This window comes from Ciconia boyciana, chromosome 23, assembly GCF_034638445.1.
Source record: "Ciconia boyciana chromosome 23, ASM3463844v1, whole genome shotgun sequence".
NCBI classification, from domain to species: domain Eukaryota; kingdom Metazoa; phylum Chordata; class Aves; order Ciconiiformes; family Ciconiidae; genus Ciconia; species Ciconia boyciana.
Genome location: NC_132956.1, coordinates 4,849,623 through 4,870,895, shown reverse-complemented (window position 1 = coordinate 4,870,895; position 21,273 = coordinate 4,849,623). Strand labels below are relative to the sequence as shown.

The following is a 21,273-nucleotide window of genomic DNA, read 5'->3' as shown; positions in this document are numbered from 1 at the left end:
ATTTTGATACAATACATATAATGCATGTTAGATGGGGCTTACAAGAGGAAAACAGATGATGTGTGCCTGTGAACTCGGGAGTTCATAGATGCCAAATCTTCATTACTTCTTGAAAGAAACTGCTTTGGTCACTGCCAGGGGAAGGAAAAAGCAGCGAGAGCAGACAATTTTAGATATTTGTTGGCAGACTCGCTCCATTCATACTCATCAACAGTAACATTTTTGGCAGCATGGATTGCTGGCTTAGAGAAAAGTGAATGAAAATGGTAGCTATTAGGAAAACTGACAGTGTGGGATATTTCCACTTTTTTTTTTTTTTTTTTTGCAACTCTAACAGAAGTCACATAGCACTAAGCCAGTGAACTCAAAGGACAGCACAACTTTTGAGCTTGCCAGGATTACCATGACAAAAGTCAAACCAGAAAACCTTTTTCTATCTTCTATGGAATTGTCACTGCAGAGTCACAAGGGCATTTTGCATCTGTGTACACTTACATGAGCACGCATGCATCCACACTAACAATACCATGAAAGTGTCTCTGAAAAGTCTCTGAAAGTGTCTGTCAGCCAGAAGCTGATCTGCTGCACAATAGCCAAATGGACCATCGCAGCCACCAGCATCCATAGGAAGCCTTCAAGTGACTAAAAAGCTCTTGCTGCATTCACAATCAAGGCAATGGGAAACACAAGCTAGAAGCTTGCAACAGCTATAGCTAGGGAATTCCTGCTAGGTCAAGCTTCTTACGTAGCCCAGTGGTTTGCAAAGAAGAGTTTTCCCTACAGTCTGTTTCCCACTGTTTCTTTCCACTTCAGATGACACGAGCATTAGGGCTCTCAATCAACGTTCATAAGAAGCAGACAGATACAGTTGTTGACATGCTACCCTAATTTCATAGCAGACTGAAGGCCTCACTCTTTCCTAAGAAGCTAACAACAGCCAGATGATTTAAACCTCAACACCTTCTTGGGATTTGGCCTAAAAGAATAACGTTCTTTACAGAAACCCTCAGCTTTCTTGGGCAGTTTCTGAGATCATGATTTGGTTTGCTCTGAAGCCTCATTTCATGTTGTAGATGGGGAAGGCACAGGAGTGTCAGTCTATTTGCTCTGTCATCAGCTTGAATATACATTTAAAAAATGATGTCACTACTAAAAGAACGACTGCCCGATTCAGCAGCTTGCATATCCAGAGGCCACAAGCTCACTGATTGCAAGAGGGAGTTTGGCCAAATCTGATAGCTGGCCCGAAGCCAGGCCATAATCATAAATAATAAATTTAATGTTCACATTTGTAGCTGTCTGGTCACACTGTCTCCAACTGAGCAAATACATAGTCAGACAATGCAGGAGAAGATGTCTGAAATCATAAAACTTCTTTTCAGATCCATCTCTCATTACCTTGCTGCCTCATGGTAAAGGAACCCTCTCGTCAGTAGATCCATACGCTCAAACTAGATATTTCTGCCTCAGCTTCTTCTGCAGTTATTCACTCATCATTGTCCATTGTACAGAACCACTACCTACAGCTAAACACATTTATTTCTATTAATATCTTTGTTACTATGGTTATTATATGCAAGAACTAATTAGCAGTACAGCAGTGACCTTGATTTTACTTAATGACAAGCATCATTTATTGGCAGAAGCAAGTAACTGTATGGCTTGCAATACTAGCCACAGTTGCAGATAGCAGATGGAAAAATACTCAAATACAAGCAAGCCAGGAAGGGGGTAACTCGTCTGCTGCAATCTGAAAACAGACAAGCAATATCAAGGGCCCCAGGGAAACTGCCGCCGACAAGGTTCGTGCCTTCATAAGGGCAACAGCAAGGGAAGAGATGAAGATTTTCTGCTTTAATTTGTAACACAAATATGTGATCTAAGCAACTATGGCAGAAGGATAGAAATTAGACATGGAAAAAAAAAAGTATATTCTAGCCAATGCAGATTTGCTCCTTGCCCAAAATCTTTCCCAGAGCCTTGTCCGGTTAGGTTTTGGACAGGCTGTTTAATGGGATTTCCATCTTCCTTGGGAAGATCTTCTACAATCCAAAAATCTCTGTGATAGGACATTTCCACTCATATTCAACCTTCTTATCTCAGGAGCCAAAAAGCATGTTTACTTGGAAAAAAAAGGTTCATGACTAGTAAAAGAAAAGGTCAGTGACTTCCAAATACAGGAAGACTTTCAAGGAAGACAGCAGCAGAAGCTTTAACTGCAAAGTATGTGCCTGAGAATGAACTGAAAAATAATTTTGGAGGAAATAAAACTGGGCAAGTGATCAAAACTACTGTAAAAAGGGAAAAAATAGCTGCCGCAAAGATGCATAGGAAGAAGAACTAAAAGCCCTTTCAGGAAGAAAAGCCATTTTACTTACTCAAGCTTTTGGTATAACTGTGAAACAATCTGTCTGGGGAGCATGCACTCAAGATTGAGAGATTCAGAGTTGCAGACAAGGAAGAGAAACACACTGAATTAGCAGAAAACGAGACTAATTTATGCACAGTATTAGATGGTATCTAGCACTAATCTAGTTGGTATCATACCAACTTAGTATAAAGCCATTTAGAAGGTAATAGAATCTGATCAATACCAAACTAACCAATTGTTTAGGAGATGGAAAGCACCACATCTTGTTATTGAAAATCATCTCCATAACTCCAGCTCTACACTGCGTACAGTAGTGGTGTAGCCTAGATATACTGGTAGGCAATAATATTTTCCCGTATGGACAAAGAGGTCCCAATGCAATAAGCCCGATGACTTCACCCTACTTAAGTTACACCATGTAACCTGATAACAGCCTTTAGCACCACGCTGGTCGGCTCCTTATCAGGGTGGATTTAAGTGCATTGATGTGCCTGTATACATACGCCACCGGTGGCTTAAAATTATCAGTTTTCTGTTTTTCCAGGCTTCAACTACATTGACTAAAAGGCTGGACCACTTAACCACCCAAAGCCAAATGCAGTTTCACATGGGCCACGAAACATCTTTATGAGTAATCAGTTGTCTTGGCTCCAAGTTATCTATTGCAATACAACATGGCTAAGGTAAAAAGACTTAGAAATTCAATTCCAAGTTAAACTTGCGGGGGGGGGGGGGGAATCAACATTTCCAAACAGATCAGGAATGAGACTGAACTATTACACAAAGCACAAATGTCAGCTCACTCCTCTCTGAAGTCTGCATCCTCACTTACTTAGGCCCCTGAAGACACTTTCTTGTCCCAAACAGAAAGGACTCTTAAGCATTCTGGATACCGGAAAACTGCAAAGGCTCCAGATTAGGTGCGCTTCTCGCACCACACCCACTGTCAACTAATTTGGTACTAGGAGACCTGTAAAGCAAACCATAAACTAATCTGAAAGGAAAAGAGGCCGGGTTTATGGCAGGGGTTGAACTCCACCTCGCTGAGGAACTGTTTTACTATTTCTAGCTCGTCGGCTGGAAGCTCAGTAAAGTTTAAATGCCAGCTGCCCCATGCTCCGAAATCTGGAATGCAAACCCTCGTCAGCTGCCAGGGAATTTCCCAAGACTAAACCTCAAGCAAATAATAACGCACAAAGGAGAACTAGGAAGAAACATATAAATAAATGCACTAGTCGGAAGCTTCACTTCTCAGATTTTAAGAAATTATTCGCCCTGCAATCCAATCTGCATTTTTGTTTCCAACCTGCAGAAAATAACATGTTATTACGTAATTCAGACTCCACTGAGCAGGTGCAGAGGAGGTAAGAGCTCCAGGAGCCTAGGAGAAATAAGACAAGGGGAGAAGAGTCATGTTTAACAGCCCCTTTTCCTGACCCATCACTTAGTCTGAAGAGCAGAGGTGGCGCGGAGAGGTTCCGTGCAGCCAGTGCAAGGCTCTGCAAAACCCAGCAGCCGATGTGAGGATATATCCAGCCACATTTGCCTCCTGAGCTACTGAAGTGCAATTTATTTTTGCTGCAACAAGAGTCTATTTAGCATTCCAGAAACAGCACACACTTCCCTCTCGAGCTGAGTGGAAGTGGTTGGAAACACCTTGCATCCAGCAGCTGACACACGCTTCGCAAAACTGACGCTTTGGTTCTTCTGGTAAACTGCAGCATAGCAACCCTGATTTTAGAGATTACTCTCTGTGAAAGGAGAATGCCACGTCCTGTTACGTGCACGCTCTCTTTTCCCATCCTTGTCTTGAACAAAGAAGTGGTAGTTTTTTATTACTTTACTTCATAATAGCCTGGGGTTCCGTCTTTCCATCAAGAATTCCTCAATATTAAAGTTTTAAAAAGTAAAAAAGCCATCAAAGTGTACTAGGAAAATAAGAAGTTTCCAAATGACAACATTAAAGGGTTTGCATCCAGCTTTACACGCTTTGCTAGACACAGCATGTAAGAACTTAAGAGACAAACGTATTACCGGTGGTTCAATGCTGGATACCTCAGGCTCTGCCTGGTGGCCTGCAAAATAGCAGCCGCTGCTGGGAAGGAGACTTGACAAAGCTTCTTTCTTATAAATTGGCTCAGAGTTTCGTGCTACAAACTTGTTTCCACCCCATTCCCAAAACTGTTTCTATTTGCCAGTGTTCCCAGGGCTATTTTCAGAGCAGCGTACAACCTGGCTCGTTAGTATTATCTCTACTTAACTGCTGGGGAAACTATGACACCAAATGATTAAGCGACTTCCCCATAGCCACACGAAGCACCACGCTGCCGCCTGCCCTCCAGACCCAACCCAGCCCCGCGGCGGGTGAGCTGCGGGCATCTCCCATCCGTCCCCAAACCCTCCCACCTTTTGAGACACATGTCCTGCTGCTCTCAGCCCCGTGAAGATCAAGATGTAGAAGTTAAAAATTCACAAAGGTTATCCACACCTGGGTTGCCTGCTCTCTGTAACATACTTGTGTTGCTCAAGTCTTCTTCAGCCATGCCAAAATGCGTGCAAGGCCCCTTGCAGGTGTGAGAACACAAGCGCATCCCTCCTCTGCTATTCTCTGCTGTTGTTTGTCCGAGTGCTGGCTGCAGGAGGGGGTTATTTTGGGCTTTAGCTACCAATTTGTTTTTCAAGCCTTCATGCTTTGGATTCCAACTTGTGTGCTTTGTGGCACTTGGGCACCAAAGAAATTATTACCTGGCTGAACAGAATGCACTGAAAAGCAGGAACAGAATGCTTTGCAGATGGAAAAGTAATGGGTTTTAATCATCAATTTTTAACTGCTAGCAGCTTTGTGGTTTCACATATTTCCCATAGCCGCAACAGCTACTTTAGGCAAATTATCGTCTTCAGCGATAGACATTTCCCTGATCACTGAAGGAGGATATTAAAGCAGCTAAAGCCAAAATTGCAATGTTGGTCTCAATTCTAGCAAAGATACTCTGTCCCAGGCAAAGGTTCTCCAGAGGTCTCTTCTGCCTAAATCACTCCATGATTCTGTAGCTTCATCAGGCCATTCCCAGATGCAATTTCCTTGCTTTCCTCCCTACCCACCACGCTCTTTAAATTTCTTCCAGTTAATTTAGAAATCAAGCTCAGGAAACTTGGAGAAACCTGAAGGGTTAAGTGGTAAGCACACACCTTATACTGATGGTAGGTGTTTCTAATCAGAGAAACGCTAATCAGCTTCCAACACCTTTTACTAACTGAATGTGCCATCACTTTGACTGTCACTGCAAGGGCACAGCTGCATCTCAGCGTTTGAGCACTCAGCGATGCTGCAAAACACTTCAGGACAAGTGAGAAGTAAGCACACCGAAGAATTCAGACTGTATTTTCTTATAGTGATTTCCAGATTGCAGCATTTAGCCAAGAAATCTAAGCACTGAGGGGAAAGAAGTGCTCTTTGGACTTCGGGAATTCCCCACCCCTCCGTGTTGGGCAAATGATGCATATCTGATAACATGATCTGACCTTCTGCTCAGTGCAAGCCACAGAGCCCATCTCAATGATTCCTGAACAGAAGAGACTGAATCCCATTTTCTTGGCTGAAGAACCACTGCTTCTGCCTCTTGTCCCAGTCTTTACCGAGGAGAAGGATGGGTCTCCTCGGGATCACACATCTCACTTCTGCCATCCTGACCTCAGGGAGTCTAGTGCCACCAAACAGCAGGATGACCATCAGCTGCAATGGCCTTTCTTTTCCTGTCTTAGCCTGAGAGCATGTCTTTGATGGTGAGGGTGGACAGAGGACAGGCAAGGAGATCCCATACTTTTGAGCATGGAGGCACAAACAGCTCCAAGACTAACTGAAGAGCTAATGCAGTAATGCTATGGAACGGGCAGGGTTCACAGAGAGCATTTCTGGGACTTGGAGCCAGCTCTGAATTCTTTGCATGTGGCACAAAAGTAGCACAACTGTGTGGAAGGGGTAATACAAAATGAGTTTTTAGGGCCAGGAAGGGATTCTGAGATTCTTACATCCAAGTTATGAAACAACAGCCCACAGAAGCCTACGCATTCCTAGCTCAGCACACTCTGCAACACCCACACATCCTAACTGCTAAATTGATCTAGAAGAAACTAAAGATACACTATAGGCTTTCCTGATATTTTCACTTACCTACCAGCAGTGGTTTTATCTGTTGCAAGAACTAGGTGCAATTGCAAAAGAAAGGGGGGAGGAGGCAAGGCAATCTTGTCTGGAAAATATGGCCTAAACCACTGGGAGCTGAGAAGAACGGCTCTACTAAGATGCAGTAGAATTTGTGAGGAGTTACACAATGCTGTTTCTTCTGGCTGTGTACTTGACTTACATCTACAAGCTTCAAAGTATTACATCCTGCACATGCTACTCAATTGTTTTGTTTCTAGGATTTTTTAATATACTGTTTCTAAAGCCCATCTTATTTATCCAAAAAGGTGGCTCCAATACTATGCTGTGAAAGATGGTTCTGCCAACTTCTGCCATGTGTCTTCCTCTGTATGACATCAGGATGGAGAAGTGACAACTGACGGCACGACTGATAAACCTGGCTGCGCAGCCTTGCACCTGCCAAAGATAATTTGGCTTCAGCCTTCATTGGAGAGGTTGTACTGTCCAAAATGTTACCCGTCATTCAGCAACCTTCAAAACCCAGGAAAGGAGGAAACAAACCAACCAACAGAAGCAAAGCACGGTGTAAGATGACACAGAAAACCTTGCTACAAGCACTGCCTTAATCCCTTCCACGGTTCCCAGTCCTGCTCCACAGCAACATAGCGCCTTGCGGATACTGTCCCGACCAACACGTGAAACAGCAGCTGAGACCCTACGTGTCTAGTACTCCAGTGTAACAGACTGGGAATAAAACAGAGCAAAAACCTCCGTGGCACTCAAGGACTTGATATACTCAGGAATGAAGGGTCTCTGCAAACATCAGGCCCTGTTTACAAGCACAGGGCTAGCAAAGGCAAAACCACCAGCCCAGTATCACCTACATTGCTGTTATCAACTGGGCCAGCTGCTGGGACTGGTGGCTCAAGCACTGCACTCTTCCCTCTGCAAACAGGTCTTGTTTCCCATACTGGTTTTCCTCTGTATTTTCTTAGTGATAGTGCTGGTGTTACTTCAGCCATTTTTTTTTTTCTCTCTCTCTCTCATTTCTCCTCTGCTTCCTTCTCACTCTACTTTCAGAGATTCCTGAAGTTCCTCCTCAGCTGCAGTTCTCCAGGGCTCCTGTCAAAGCTGGATACACTTGTGGTCTCCTTCCCCTGCATTCAAGCCTGCTCCCAAACCCCACCCCAGCTCCTCTGCTGACACCAGCTTTTCTTTCTTTCAGAGGCTTATGACTCAGTGGCTCTTTCACATCGGCCCTTTGGAACTGGAGCAAGCAAAGCTATTATCTGATTATTTTCTCCACCTAACTTTTATTCTTTTCTTCCAAACATAAGGATTACACATTGCATTTCCTTTGGAAACTGTGTAATGTGCGCAATTACATGGTCTATTAGGGCCTATTACGCCACAAGCTCACATGTTTTAATGCGTATAATAAAAGAAAATGTCACAAAGTGGTTGTCAGATGCAGCAGTGGATAAAAGCTTCCTAATGAAATTAAATAAAAATAATTTTGATAAGGATTTCCACTGCAGGGCTGAGAACTCAAATCCCGAAGTGTTACATTAAGTAAGTTTAGACAGTTTGGCTTGCCTCAGTTTCCCTGCTTACCAAATGGGGACAAATACCACCTTTATAATACTCTGAGATCAAGTATCTACTACAGCTGCACTGAGCACTATTTAAAAAAGAAAAGACAATAAAAAGAGGGTACTTTCAAACATTACCACAAAGAGGTAAAGGCAAATCACTGTTTTCATTTTAAAGCAATAGATGTGCTTCCATGAATAATTACAGACTGGTAAACACAATCGAAGTACTGCTCTTCTTGTACAGCCTCGGAGGAGTTCAAACCAGATTCAAGTTCAAACACACAGCAAGCAGCTGCCGCTTCAGAGAGCTCGTAGGGAGAGCCCTTTGTTCAGCTACAAGGGTTTGATGTTTGGTTATAAACATTCTCCTGCAGAATCTGCCACCCCAGTACTGCAGCCATGTGCCAGCGTAGAAGAACCAAAAAGTGAAACCACCTAATCTGTTTTCCTTCCCAAGCTAAATATAGGACAAAAGAGTGAAAAGCACAGATGGTTGAAAGCACTGCAAGTTTTTAGATTCTTCTGCTCTAGGAATTTAAGCTGCTAAAGCACAACACAAGCTAAGCCTTCTAAAATACATTCATAACTCAGCTCTGTCACCGACGGCAAAGCCCAGCTTTGCAGATCATCGCAAGTGACCACTGTCATCCTATTTGACATGTGATTCACTTAATCTGAACAGCTGGTGTGAAATAACTCTTTCATATTTCCCTGATCTTGCTGTCTCACGTGACCCTGCCTTGCAAATTTTCAGATGGAGAAGAACAAAACCACACCCCATGCAGAAATGACTTCAAATTAAGACATAACAAGAGGAACAAGGAATTATTTCATACGCAAATGGAAAGTAGAAAATAAAGGCAGATTAATGATTCAGTGGCAAAATTTGTCCGGGCAAATGAGCATAGCTGAAAGAAAGACCCAAAGGGAGCGTGAAGCTGAGGTATTTAGAGGAAACAAAACCGGAATGGAAAAACATCATCTTTTTAACATTTCTTGATGTTAAAATTCTTTTAACATCATCTTAACAACATTAAACTGTGTTCAAAATGCATTTCTGAAAGACATCCACAATGTGTATGCAAGAGAGGGGCAGGATCAGACCAACCACCCCAAATGACAGAGTAAGTCCAGCTAGTAGGAAAACAGGTAAAGCTCCAGAATTTTTCATGACTCCCTGTTCTCCCTGGAACTGCACGGAGAGAGACACAAGTGAACACTAACAACCAGCCCAATCGGAGGGAAAAAAGGGGGCACTTTGAGCAGGAACATGTTGTAATAGTGCAAGGTAAGGGAGACTGAAAAGCAAAATTAAGTAAAAGCACCAACAAGAAAAGTGTATTTATCTAAAGAAAGAGAATTATCCATAAGAACAACACACGCACTCTTTCATCGTAGGAGGAGCGGTACCTAGGAATAAAGCCCAGCTCTATTTCAGCCTCCAATAATAACTGCTCTCATCCACCTCTCCTTGTTATAAATACTTCAGTGCCTCCTGACAAGAAAGCTGAATCCATAATGAGCACAACGTGCCGATTTGAGGTGGAATGAGACAGAAAGCTCGGAGATTTGTGATGTCAGGTCTAGCAGAAATTCATTTAAATTAGTGCACTGTTCAGAACAAGCAGCAGGCTCTATTACACTCCTTTTTGGTACACTGCCTGGAAAGCTAGAGTACTGAGCAACTAGTGACTCAGAACCGCCACAGACAGACACTGTATTGAGGAGATTGCTCGCTTAAAGTTTGCGGGGATTTTTCTAAGGTTCCAGAAACTCTCAGGATTTACTACCAGCCTCAGAGAGCCAGGATTCCCAGGTCTTAATTCCTTGCTCAGCACTGACCCCGCACAGTCACTTCAAGCCCCTGGCTTTGTATCTGAGCTTCTCCGCCAGTAGAAATGGGAAGGACTTGATCATCTGCAGCTCACAAGGCACAGAGAGGAAAAGCACCGTGCAAAGCTGTGCCTCCACCAGTATCCTCTGAGATATGCCACCTTTATCCTTCACCACATTCTCTCAGCAATGCAGCGGGAGGACGTGTCCGTGGCCAGGAGATCACACAAGAACCACTAGCTGTCATGCACCTCTTTTCTTTCAAACGGCAGGGAAACTGAGGCACCACGATTCGCCCAAGGTCAACTCCCGAGTCCGTGGCAGAGCCACAGCTGAAGCTGTACTTACTGACTTGCAGTCTTACACACAAAGCACCAGACGATGGTCTTCCTCAGTGCACCTTTTAGTGCCTTTAATGAACTTCATTGAAATGACACAACACCAATGAAAATAACAACCAAGTGCCTGAGCACCACATATTACAGCACTCCTTCTCCCCCTCAGACTCGGTACCTTTTGCTGTTTATATTCTCCTCTCTTGAACCTTTATTCACGCTCACCTGCTCCCAGCCGAGCGGGAGCTGCTGTCGGAAGCAGCCCGAGCCCACAGCTGCCCCGGAGGGTCCGCAAACGCAGCCCCCCACCAACCCGCGCCCGGCCAGCCGCTTCCCTGCGCCGCCAAGGCAAGACCGGCAGCGGCAGGAGCCAGGCCGGGCTGGAAACCTCCACCCCAGCTCCCGCACGCCGGAGGCATCGACCCGGGGGTCTGAGGGGCCTGACCCCGGCAGGACGCGGCCCTCAGGGGAGGGCGGCAGGACCCACTCGCGGCAAGCCGGGCCCGCTCCCTCCGGGCCCTCAGCTCCCCGGGCCCTCAGACCCACACCCCCCCCCCCCCCCCGGGCCCTCAGATCCTCCCCCCCTCCGGGCCCGGCAGCTCCACAGCGGGGCTGCCAGCCGGGCCCTGCGGTCCCCAAGCCCCACAGCGGCCCCTCAGGCCCGGGCCCTGACCCACCGGTCCGCCTCAGGCCCGCGCCCTCCCTCACCCGCAGCCCTCCCCGGCAGGAGGAGGAGGAAGGAGGAGGAAGGAGGAGGAAGGAGGAGAGGACCGGGCGCGGGTGCCTCACCGGGAGAGGTGCTTCAGGATCTGCTTCTTGATGATGCCGGCCATGCCGCGGGGCGGCGGGGCTCAGGGCCGCGGGCGGCGGGACCCCATCGCGGCGCCGCCGCCTCCCGCCCCGCCCCGCCCCGCCGCGCCCCCTGGCGGCCGCCGCGCGCGCCGCAGCCGCACTCCACGCGTGTGCGCGGCGGGGGCGGCCCCACGGGAGCCAACCGCCCCTCCGCCGGGTGCAGCGGGCACCCCCGGTGCCACGGGAGCACCGAGGGGAGGGGGCTGCCAGCGAGGTGCCAGCGGTTTTAGGCAGCTTCTAATTACGCCCTGTGGCCTCTGTCACACCGTGGGTTACTCACGCGCCTCGAGCCGCAGGCGAAAATCCGCAAAAAGACACAAACCAGCTTAGTTTCGCACCTCTCCTTTGTACAGCTCCCTTGCAAAGACCATCCCAGGTCAGCCAAAAGTAAGGTTTTTTTAAAAAAGGCGCTCACACTAAAAAAAATGTTAAATATAAACCAATGTAAGCAGTGAGGCTGTCAAATGAAAAAAAAAATACTCCTAGTTTCTGCGCTACTTAGTTTACGTTTGCATTGTGGCCCTTTGCTGGATGACAGCGAATTAGACCATTTCACCCGTTCTGTGAGATTTCAGCCTGGATTACAAGGGAGCGTTTTGCTTTCAAGGCGACGCGCAGCAAAGGGAACCCCACCGAAACGGTTACGCTGCTCTGCAGGTACGGCACACGCCCCGCAGCCTCACGCTGATCAGTCATGCCTTTAACAGCTCCATGGTGAGGAAACCACGTGCTTTGTACTTGACCGAGTACATTCTGTTTTAATTTGACAGTACGCAGGGTAAGTCAAGCAGCGTACAAGCCTTGAGCTTTCATCACAGCCCAGTGCTGAGCACTACTGATCACCATCACTAATTCCTGCCTATTTTTTTCCCCAGGAGAAAGTCACTAATACACATTGATGGTGCATGTTGTATGTTTGATGTAAAAGCAACCCATCTTCAACATAAAGCTGAAAAACACTCAGATCATTGATCAGGGAGACACATCCCCAGTCAGAACATTCACCTTCCAAGACACATCTTGGTACCATCGTTTCAGCTCCTTGCAATCTACTCTGTATCTGACGCAGGAGATGAAGCTGCACCACGACCCCTTTACTGTCAGGCACAGGAAAGTCAAGAGCAGCAGGATCCCTAGTGTTGCCAAAGTCTGTTGTAGAAACATCCTCTAACTTTTGCCTCATCTCAATGTTTGTCGAACACAGCCGTTAAATATTTGATGTCTCAACTACACCACATTCTTTACAGGAGACTGTTGAAAGCACACAAGCTCCTAAAAATATAATCTCCTCTAAATGATTGCACTGTCCTGTCCCATAGCAGAGAGCAGCTCGGAAAAGGAGCCCTCGCAGTTCTGCTCACCAAATGCTTTCTTCTAAGATGGAAGTCACCCCTGCACTTTCACATTGGATGCAAATATGCCGAGAAGGAGTTGGACAGTTCTGCAGACTGAAACGGATGACAAGCGACATGCAGAGAGCAGCTGGTGATGCAAAGAGAATAAATTCTTTTAATTCAGTTGGAATTGTGCACCTGCATTACGTACGGCTCACCAAAAGCAAAATCCTTTTAATAAACTAAAGGGTCTGGGATATGTCTTCAAGAACACATCCCTTTATGCTAAGAAGGGAACTGAGCTTTAATAACTACTGATGCAACAGCTCCAATAACGTAATTAAAAGTGTCCATGCAGATGCCCCAGTAGCAACAGAAAAGCAGAAATATGTTTGGCAGCATCAAAACAATTACTGTAAGAAGTAGCCTTTTAACAGCATCTCTTTGCTTCCCTCTGTGGAGAATCAACATTTTATTAAATTCAACCTATTTCATGCTAGTAAAGTCACTTCATGTTGCAGTCTCCCCAGTTAGAGATGTCCCAGCAGTCTTTTCTGATGTCACTTTTTGTCAGGTTTTTTTTTTTTAATTAAAAACACGCATACTTGTTTTGAAACAAGAACTCAAAACGCAGATAGTAACACACCTCTCGAGGGGTATGACGTGAAAAAGAGAGACTACATAAGGACTAAGGAGAAAAACAACCCTGAAAAATTCCGCGCAAGACAGGTAGAGAGGGAACAAAGAGAACTGACATCTCTTTCTGCCATGCAGAAAAACCACACACAGAGTAAGGCTCAGATTCTCCGTATGTAAACCAGCATCAATGTTTTATTGTTGTCTTTTACGATTCAATGGGGGGAAAAACAAACAAACAAACCAACAAAAAAACCAGACCAGGTATAAAAGCATCAGTCCAGTGTGCATCTAGGTCAAACCGTCTGCAATCTGAAATGACGGCAGATTTCCTCTACACACTGTTTTGATACAAAATCCTAGGAACATCGGTCTACGGTATTTTATCGTATGGAAGATCGTAATACGAAAAAGAAAGGCTAGCTCCATTTCCACCTTTATCTGTCTGGACGGGTCATTCCCGGCCTGGTTGGCACCATCATGGGTCTGGAGGGTGGCCTCATCATTGGGGGCCCTGGCATCATCGGCATGTGTCCTCCCATCGGTGGCCTCATCCCTGGAGCTACAAGGGGAAAGAGAGGACGTTAGGGAAGAGCTCTCGGGAGTAGTGACTGCCGAGTCACATCAACACAGCGTGCAGGTTCTCTCCCCCATTCTCCAGGCAACTTTCATGTTACAAGTCTGGAAGCTTTGATCTGGAAGCTGGCTGAGATGGATTACATTTCCCTGAAGGATATTAGCAATTAGTAGAGGAAGAACCCAGCTCCTGGGTTATAGGCCCGCTTTTGACAATATTCACTGATAAATTATTTTCAGCCACTCAAGAGAGACACTAGCTTAATTATGGAATTGAAAAGTTCATTTGGAAAAAAGCATGAAATCCTCCAGTTAAGTGTGTTTGAAAAAAAGACTGGTGTACTTCTTACAGCTGGGTAACAGCATTACCAAGGAAAAGCAGGCGCTCTACTAAAAAGCACTGAAATAATGGTTTCCATCCAACTTCCCAATTAATTTTCGGGCAGCCACTATGCTGCCTAATATCGCAGATTATGCACGTATTTCATGCCTTTAAAAAACACTTAAAGAACAGTTTCTACCAGCAAGACAATAATTGCAAAGACACTTCACTAATTTCAGTGTGCACGTGTGTATTCCTTTAGATTTGTTCCAGTAACTGCTTCAATAAGATGTCCTCTGAGAATTCTTCAAATGCCAGTAAGCTCAAAAGCGGAATGGATCAAAGACATTTTAGTTTGCCTTTGCAGTTCTGAAAAAAAAACTTTAAGGCACGTCGTTTCTCTGGAACACATTATCTTGAGACATTTTAAACAATAAAATTCATTTAGTGCTGAAATGTACCCCTTGTGCAAAAATGGAAGTGCTTCAAACACAGAATTCCTAAACAATTAAAGATTGTACTGCTAAGACTAGAGGCAGAAAAGCTACAATTTACCAGAGTGATAATTTCAGCTGTACACAGGGACTAGTAACTCTCAACAAGTACTACAGGAACTTTAATCAGCAGTTGTAAGACTGTTTTACGTCTCGCCATGCAGAGATAATGGATTGGCAAACACGTGTACATAGTATATGCAAACTGAAATACTTCCACAGCTTGATGCTTGGGGCTGTCCATCCACGCTGCGTCTAATATGATGTCCGAAGAGACGCAAGCTATGAACTAGTGCATGTATAAACAGAGCGCATCACTACAGCGAGCGCCCAAGTACTGCAGCTGCTTCACGTCTTCCGCCGAGTTCCTTTCACAACTCCCTACTGCCCAGCGAGACAGAAAATATAACCCAAACACCCTGCAAACCAGACCACGCAGTACCTCAATTAGAGATTTACCTCTCTCCAGACTTACCGGGTCCAACGGGCATCATTCCTGGTGGGGGTGGGCCCATCATTGGCATCATCGGTGGTCCACCCATATGAGGGGCTGGCATCATGCCAGGCCGTGGGGGGCCAGCTGAACACATAGACAGATTGGTTACGCATCTGGCTGCTTTCCCACTCATCAACAACGTGCAATGCGAAGCAGTTAATAAACTTTACAGGACATTTTAGTAATTAAGGTGTCTTAGATTGCTTTACAACCATCTGCCTTCATTTTCAGTTTCAACTCTGACTTCAGGTGCCAAAAAGTGAACCAGAGAAAGAATACGCTAGCTATTATTTCCAACTTTGCATACTTAATGCAGATGACTACCACTTCCAACAGCAGGACTCTAAGCAGAAAGGGATCTCAGCCGTTTGCCAGCTGAAGTGCAAAAGAAGGTTACCAATCCTATTCTATTTAAAAAACAAAAAAAACAAAAAAAAACCCAAACACACCAAAACAAAACCAAACCCCATGCTGGAAGTTTTAATGAAGCTATCTACACAGCAGCTAGCAAGTAATGAGGCGGCACACATTTCTATTAACGTACTCAACATTACTAAAATAAGACTAACTAAAGACTAAAATGGTTGCCAAAACACTCTTACAAAGCATTCTCTCACATTTTGGTATTCACGAGCAAAAAATGTCTTAGCTTGATTCCAAGCTAAAAGGACTTTTCTTTACAAGTCCAGGAAACATGCAACATAGCTAAAGAGGGCTGCTGTCCCAGTCAAAAACTGTCCAGTTCAGACTTACGGATGCTGGGAGGAGGTGGTATCATGGCTCCTGCGGGAGGTGGTGCCGAGAACGGTGTAGGTGGGATTTTCCCTTGCTGAAATGCAGCCGCTACATTGGGGGGGAAAAGAAAAAAAAAAAAGGAAAGAAAGAATCCCAGGAGAAAAACCAGTTACTAGGCTGAGGAAGCTCCTGAGTCAATCTTCCTTCTCATGCCACGCGGTCAGAGCATACTTCACATCATGCTGCGTGCTCAGTTGTTCTAACTCTGGAACAAATCCCTGGTTTATGCTGCTTGTCATGGCGGAAGCACCTGATATTCTTGAAGACAATTATTACAGTAATTACTCCAGCTGAGACTAGATTGCTCCTTGATGAATTTCACACACCTAACGGGAAGGCGGATGGCAGAGAAAATACATCACGTGATTTGCAGCTGCAGCTTTCACCTGGGATCATTAGGTAAAGACATGCTATCTTGAAAATGGTAATAAGGCAATGACTTAGGTGACAAAAAGCATGAAAAACATCTTATGTGAGAGGGAAGAGAAGAAATTCAAAAGACTGGGAATCGACTAGAAGGAAGGCAAAAGATGTGAAAGTTGGAAGCATCACGAGGAAAACGGACACAAGGAAAATGGAATGAAGCTGCGTCAGGGGAAGTTCAGACTGGGCATTAGGAAAAGGCTGAGAGGGGGGGTGGTCCATGGAACAGGCTCCCCAGGGAAGCGGTCCAGCACCAAGCCTGTCAGAGTTCAAGGAGCACCTGGACAACGCTCTCAGTGATATGGTTTAGTTTTAGGTAGTCTTGCGAGGAACAGGGAGTTGGACTCCGTGATCCTTATGGGTCCCTTCCAACCTGAGATATTCTATGATCTAAAGAAAGTTGCCATAAAGTTAATCTGGCATTTGTATTTCTTTTCACAGAGAAAAGAACCATTATTCAGAGGACAAGCGAGAGGAAAAGAATCCTATAAACTGACAGGAAACACTTCACACTTTATTCAAGCCCTTAATAGCAAGAGAGAAAAAAAAAATCAATATCCCTAGAGAACTGAGGGCAAGTAACTACAGCATTTAAAAAAAAAAGATGCAAAAATCCATACATTTTAACATCCATTTCCTATCTTTTGGATTTCTTATTCATGCTCTTTACATAAACATGCTACTACCAAAAAGCAAAAATGTGTTACGTGACCTTGTACAATGTTACCAGCAGCACTAAGGGCAGTGGTATCTACAACCATTTACAGCAGTAAATGCCTGCTTGCAACAGCCCCTCAGGCAGAGCCCTCGGTCTCTTACGCAGAAGCCCACACTCTGACAAGTTCAAGATTCAGATTCTAAGCTGAGTTTTCACTCACAATTCACAAAGCAAAGACTCACCAGGAAAGCGAGGAAGAATCGACATGGAAGAAAAACAGCTAGAGGAAAGATAGGGGAAGTAACAGGAGAGCAATCCGGGGTCACAGAAGGATTAGCCTTACTTGTTTTGTCAATCAGGCTCTGAGCTTGTTCCTCCATCCATTTTTGATAGTAGTCTTTCACATTCTCTTTGTGTTTTCGGCCACTGCAGTGGGTTTTTCTCACGGAGGGCTGAGAAAGAGCACATAAACCCAAAGCTTACTGGGAACCGTTGTATAATTTTAAACATATGCATTTTAGCAGTATAAAATCAGATGGTTTCTGCACCCAGTCAAAGGACAGGTGACATGCAAAACCTTTACATATAAATTATGTGTTGAGACTCCAGTTCAAGTAAGAGGTTGCCCTGACACCCAGCCAGCTGTCTCCTCCTAACTCACCACAACACTCATAGGCAGCCACGAGCGTCAGCTGCCCTTGCCTGCTGAATGCTAGCGACGCTCAAATTCCTCCCGTTCTCATTTCTTTTTTGCAAAGAAGTAGGAGAGGAAAGAAGTTAAACAAGTAGGATGTCGTAATATTTCAAGTAACCTGGCTTTAGCCTACTTAAGTTTTCTTTTAACACGCTTGATACAGACGAGGAATCAACGCAGAAGACTTAGCACTTACCGAGTCATGGGTGAGGTATGTGTCACAGTAATCGCAATAAAACCTGAAAAGGGAAAACTCTTGTCATTAAGAAACCACTTTGCACTGTGGGCGTTAAAACACAGCCCCTCACAACGCTCCGCGCCCGGGGCGGCCGAAGGAAGAGGTGCTGCGCGAAAAGGTCACCCAGGGCCCAGCCTGCCAGCGCCCCGGCCCGCACCCCGGGACACCCCGGACCCCTTCCTCTCGTATTTCCACGCTTCCCGAGGCTGAACAAGCACAAACCGCCTGCCGGGGTCACCAAACCACGCCCGGGGCCCAACCGGCCCCCTCCCCGCCGGGCCCGGGCAGCCCCTCGCCCCGGCAGCCCCTCGCCCCGGCTCCGGGCCCTGCCTCCCGCGGCCGCCCCCTCAGCGCCGGAGCCCGCCGAAGCCGCACTCACTTAGGCATGGTGCTCCCCGCCACCGGCGCCGCCAGGAAGTGACGCACTCGCACAGCGACACCTTCCGCCGCTTGACCTCCGGCGGCTCCCGTAGAACGACGGCGGCGGCGCAGGGCGGGCTCGGTGCTCGACGGCGGCCCGCAAGGGACAAAAGAGGCCACGGGCAGACTTCGCTTTTCCCGCCTCGCAGGCGGGGCCTCCGCCGCTCCCCTCAGTCACTCCTCCGGTGACGCCACCGTTCATCCACCTGCAAACCTACATCAGCGCCGGGCACCGGGATCGCGACCCCCCCTCCCCCCCCCCCGCTCCCGCCGAGGCCCGTTCTGCTCGTTGTTCCCTCCGGAGCGGGGCCCGGGGCCGCGGCGGGGGGCGGCTCGACGGCCCGGCCCGGGACTGAGCTAGGGAAGGAAAAACCTCCACGTAACGCGGCCGGTTTGCGTTAAAAACCAGTGAGAGTTTATTGACATTAAAACCGCTGACGTATAGCGGGCGTCGTGCGAGCCCCTGTCCCGCCGGTGCTGGCGGGGCGCGAACCCGGGGCCTCCACCGCCTTCAGGGGACACGCGCGGCGTTACCGGTCACGGGGCCGCGGGGCTGCAAAAGGGGAATGACGGAAAAAGCGTCATTTTGGGGGGGGAAAATCCCTCGCGCTGAGCGGGGCTGCGCCAGCCCCCCTCCCCGGCCCGGCAGGCTTTGCGCCGCCTCGTTTGCATAGCGCCACGTGACGTCACAGAGCCCGCGGCTAATTTGCATACATAAACACGCGCGCTGGCCGCCCGCGCCGCCTCCATATATGGAAGCGCGCGGCCGAGGGCCGTGCACATCTACCCCGCCCCGTGACGCAACGCCTCCGCCCGCCTCGTTCGTGCGCGCGGAGCCCCCGCGTCAGGCGAGGCGCCCGCCGACGTATGCAAAGCGCTCATTTGCATACGCGCCCCCACCCCCTCGCCCTTGCGGGTCTCCTTCCGCCGGGGGCTGCCCGCGCCGCCGACGCTCCGCCCTCCCCACGCCGCGCGTGGGGTGACGCCACCGCGCCCGCCGCCAGGCGCGGTGGCGTCATAGGCCGCGTGCCCCTCGCGCGAGGCGGGGCGGCGCTTGCGCAGTGCCGGCGGCGGCTGGCGTCGCCCGCGCCCCCTCCCCCCCCCCCCCCCCCGCGCCCGCGCTCCCCCCTCGCCCCCATGCGGCGCTGAGGCGGCGGCGGCGGCGGCAGCGGGCGGCCCCGGGGCGGCGGGGCCTGCTGAGCGCCATGGAGGGCATGGACGTGGACCTGGACGCGGAGCTGATGCAGAAGTTCAGCTGCCTGGGCACCACCGACAAGGACGTGCTGATCGGCGAGTTCCAGCGGCTCCTCGGCTTCCAGCTCAGCCCCGCCGGCTGCGCCTTCTTCCTCGACATGACCAACTGGTGCGGGGGACCGGGGGCCGCCGGCCCTGAGGGGGCTGGGGGGGGGGCCGGCCCTGAGGGGTCGCGGGCCTCGGGGAGGCGCCGGCGCCGAGGCGGCGGAGGGGAGCGGCGGGAGGCCGCCGGCGCTGAGGCGGCGGAGGGGAAGGGCGGGAGGCCGCCCGCCCCGCGGAGGCTCGGCGCCTGAGGGGAGCCTCGGGAGGCCGCCGGCGCTGAGGGGCCGCGCACCGAGCTGGGCCGGCCGCCTTCCCCCCGCCCCGAGCCGCCTCAGGGGGCAGCAGGCCCGTCCCGCCGCCCGCGGGGCCCCGCCGTGAAGGGGGGGGCGGGGGGGGGGAGCTGCTGTGCGGAGTGGGGGGCGGCGGTGTTTGTTGCGGGGCCCCCCTTCCCCTCCCCTTCCCCGGGGTCGGTGATGGCGGGGAGAACTGACGGTGGGCCGCCGGCGGAGCGGGGTGTGTGTGCGGTGGGGAGGCAGCTATCATGGCAGCGCGGAGGAGGAGAGGAGCAGGTCGGGGCTGAGGAGGGACTGGGGTTCGCCTCCCGTCTCCAGCTCGGGGTTGTGATTTTGCCAGTTCGTGGAGCTCGTCGGTCAAAGGGCTGCAAAGCTGTTAAAGAGTGACTAATTGATAGGAAGAGGGGCATGTGATCCAGCGGACCCAGGAGCTCTTAAAGGGCGCTTTCTCTGCGGAACGGGAGGATGAGCTGAATTCAGGGATGGATTATGGTGCCCTGGACTCTAAAGCAAGCTTCAGAAGGAGGGAAAACTGTATGGAAGTCTTAAAGCTACCACGGTCTCTGTGTGAAAGTTGCCTAGGTGTTCGGTAAAAACTTAGCATCTGCTTGCAAACTACGGGTCTCTCGCGAAATACTCTGGCTTTCGGTGTATGTTTTGGCTTTACAAAGTCTCTCTGTCACTGCCCTAGGAAAAAAGCAGGTACAGGTTATCAGGGAAGCTGCAGCTTGAGAAAAACGTGTGAAAATATGCAATATAATGGTGAAAAACAGAAACCAGGAGTGTTAGTGGTGCAGTGAGCCCAGTGACTGCGAACGAACGTGAAATTGCTGCTGTCTGAATTGTGGGGTTTGACTCGTTATTACCACTTGCATCTTTTAAACCATCTCTAGTAGTTTTGCTGTTGTGTCGGGTGACCCTCTTGTTAGGGTTGCATCTCTTCGCTGTGATGGATGCAGGAGAGCAAAGTGTTCTCTGTTCCAGATTTTGTTAACAGAGATTACTTAGCTAAGTTGTAGTTAGTATTTTTTTCTTAGTGGTATAACATCAAATCCAGAAACCTCGAGTTTGAAACTTGAAATCCAAGTGAAAATCTTGATATCAGCAGTCGGGGAAAAAACTTGTGCGGAATTGTTGAACTAGTAAGTAATAAGACAACTTTGTCACCTTCTTCCTTTCATCTTTCCCTCCTTCTACAGCTCTATATTGAATTATATTGGCAAATCTGCATCTGCAGAGGGAGTAAGGGAATAGCAAATAATACCATGTGTTTTGTAAGCTGATCCAATGCGAAAGAAGGTCTCTCGAGGAGTTCAGGAGTTTGCTTTGGAGAAATGGGTCACAGCAGAAGATGCTTTCCCACTTTATTCGTGTGTTGATAATATGAATAAAACTACTGACACTGCAGCGTCATACTGTTTTTTTCCATGGCATTCTTTGGGAGAGCAGAAGGCTCAGCAGAGCTGAA

The 21,273-nt window shown here is 48.2% G+C and overlaps 3 protein-coding genes across 9 annotated transcripts in view; 1 reads left to right on the top strand and 2 right to left on the bottom strand.

Annotated features, from left to right (window-relative positions):
- Positions 1–11,195, bottom strand: part of BLTP3A (bridge-like lipid transfer protein family member 3A) — a 36,298-nt gene extending 25,103 nt beyond the window's left edge. For both annotated transcript variants that reach the window (XM_072886314.1, XM_072886315.1), the window contains exon 1: positions 11,068–11,195. In XM_072886314.1, the coding sequence (XP_072742415.1) occupies positions 11,068–11,111 (44 nt within the window). In that variant the 5' untranslated portion in view covers positions 11,112–11,195. The remainder of the gene's footprint in view (positions 1–11,067) is intronic.
- Positions 11,196–13,275: 2,080 nt separating this feature from the next.
- Positions 13,276–18,793, bottom strand: SNRPC (small nuclear ribonucleoprotein polypeptide C). 2 transcript variants are annotated; one of them, XM_072844814.1, is made up of 6 exons: positions 18,176–18,793; positions 17,755–17,797; positions 17,208–17,316; positions 15,742–15,834; positions 14,968–15,072; positions 13,276–13,662 (listed from the first exon to the last, which is right to left on the bottom strand). In XM_072844814.1, exons 1-6 carry the CDS (start codon positions 18,181–18,183, stop codon positions 13,538–13,540), a joined length of 483 nt encoding a protein of 160 aa, XP_072700915.1. In that variant the 5' UTR covers positions 18,184–18,793; the 3' UTR covers positions 13,276–13,537. The 2 variants fall into 2 exon arrangements, with proteins under 2 accessions (XP_072700915.1, XP_072700916.1); XM_072844815.1 differs by having other exon boundaries at positions 15,742–15,831; positions 18,176–18,787.
- A 469-nt stretch (positions 18,794–19,262) lies between these two features.
- The window catches only part of ILRUN (inflammation and lipid regulator with UBA-like and NBR1-like domains), a 45,017-nt gene continuing 43,006 nt past the window's right edge, over positions 19,263–21,273 (top strand). For 3 of the 5 annotated variants that reach the window (XR_012039546.1, XR_012039547.1, XM_072844812.1), the window contains exon 1: positions 19,265–19,579. Coding sequence is in view for 3 of the 5 variants with exons in the window: in XM_072844812.1 (XP_072700913.1) it covers positions 19,422–19,579 (158 nt within the window). In the remaining 2 variants the exon portion in view is untranslated. Of the gene's footprint in view, positions 19,580–21,273 lie in introns of all 5 variants that reach the window. The other 2 variants (XM_072844811.1, XM_072844813.1) reach the window with 2 other exon arrangements.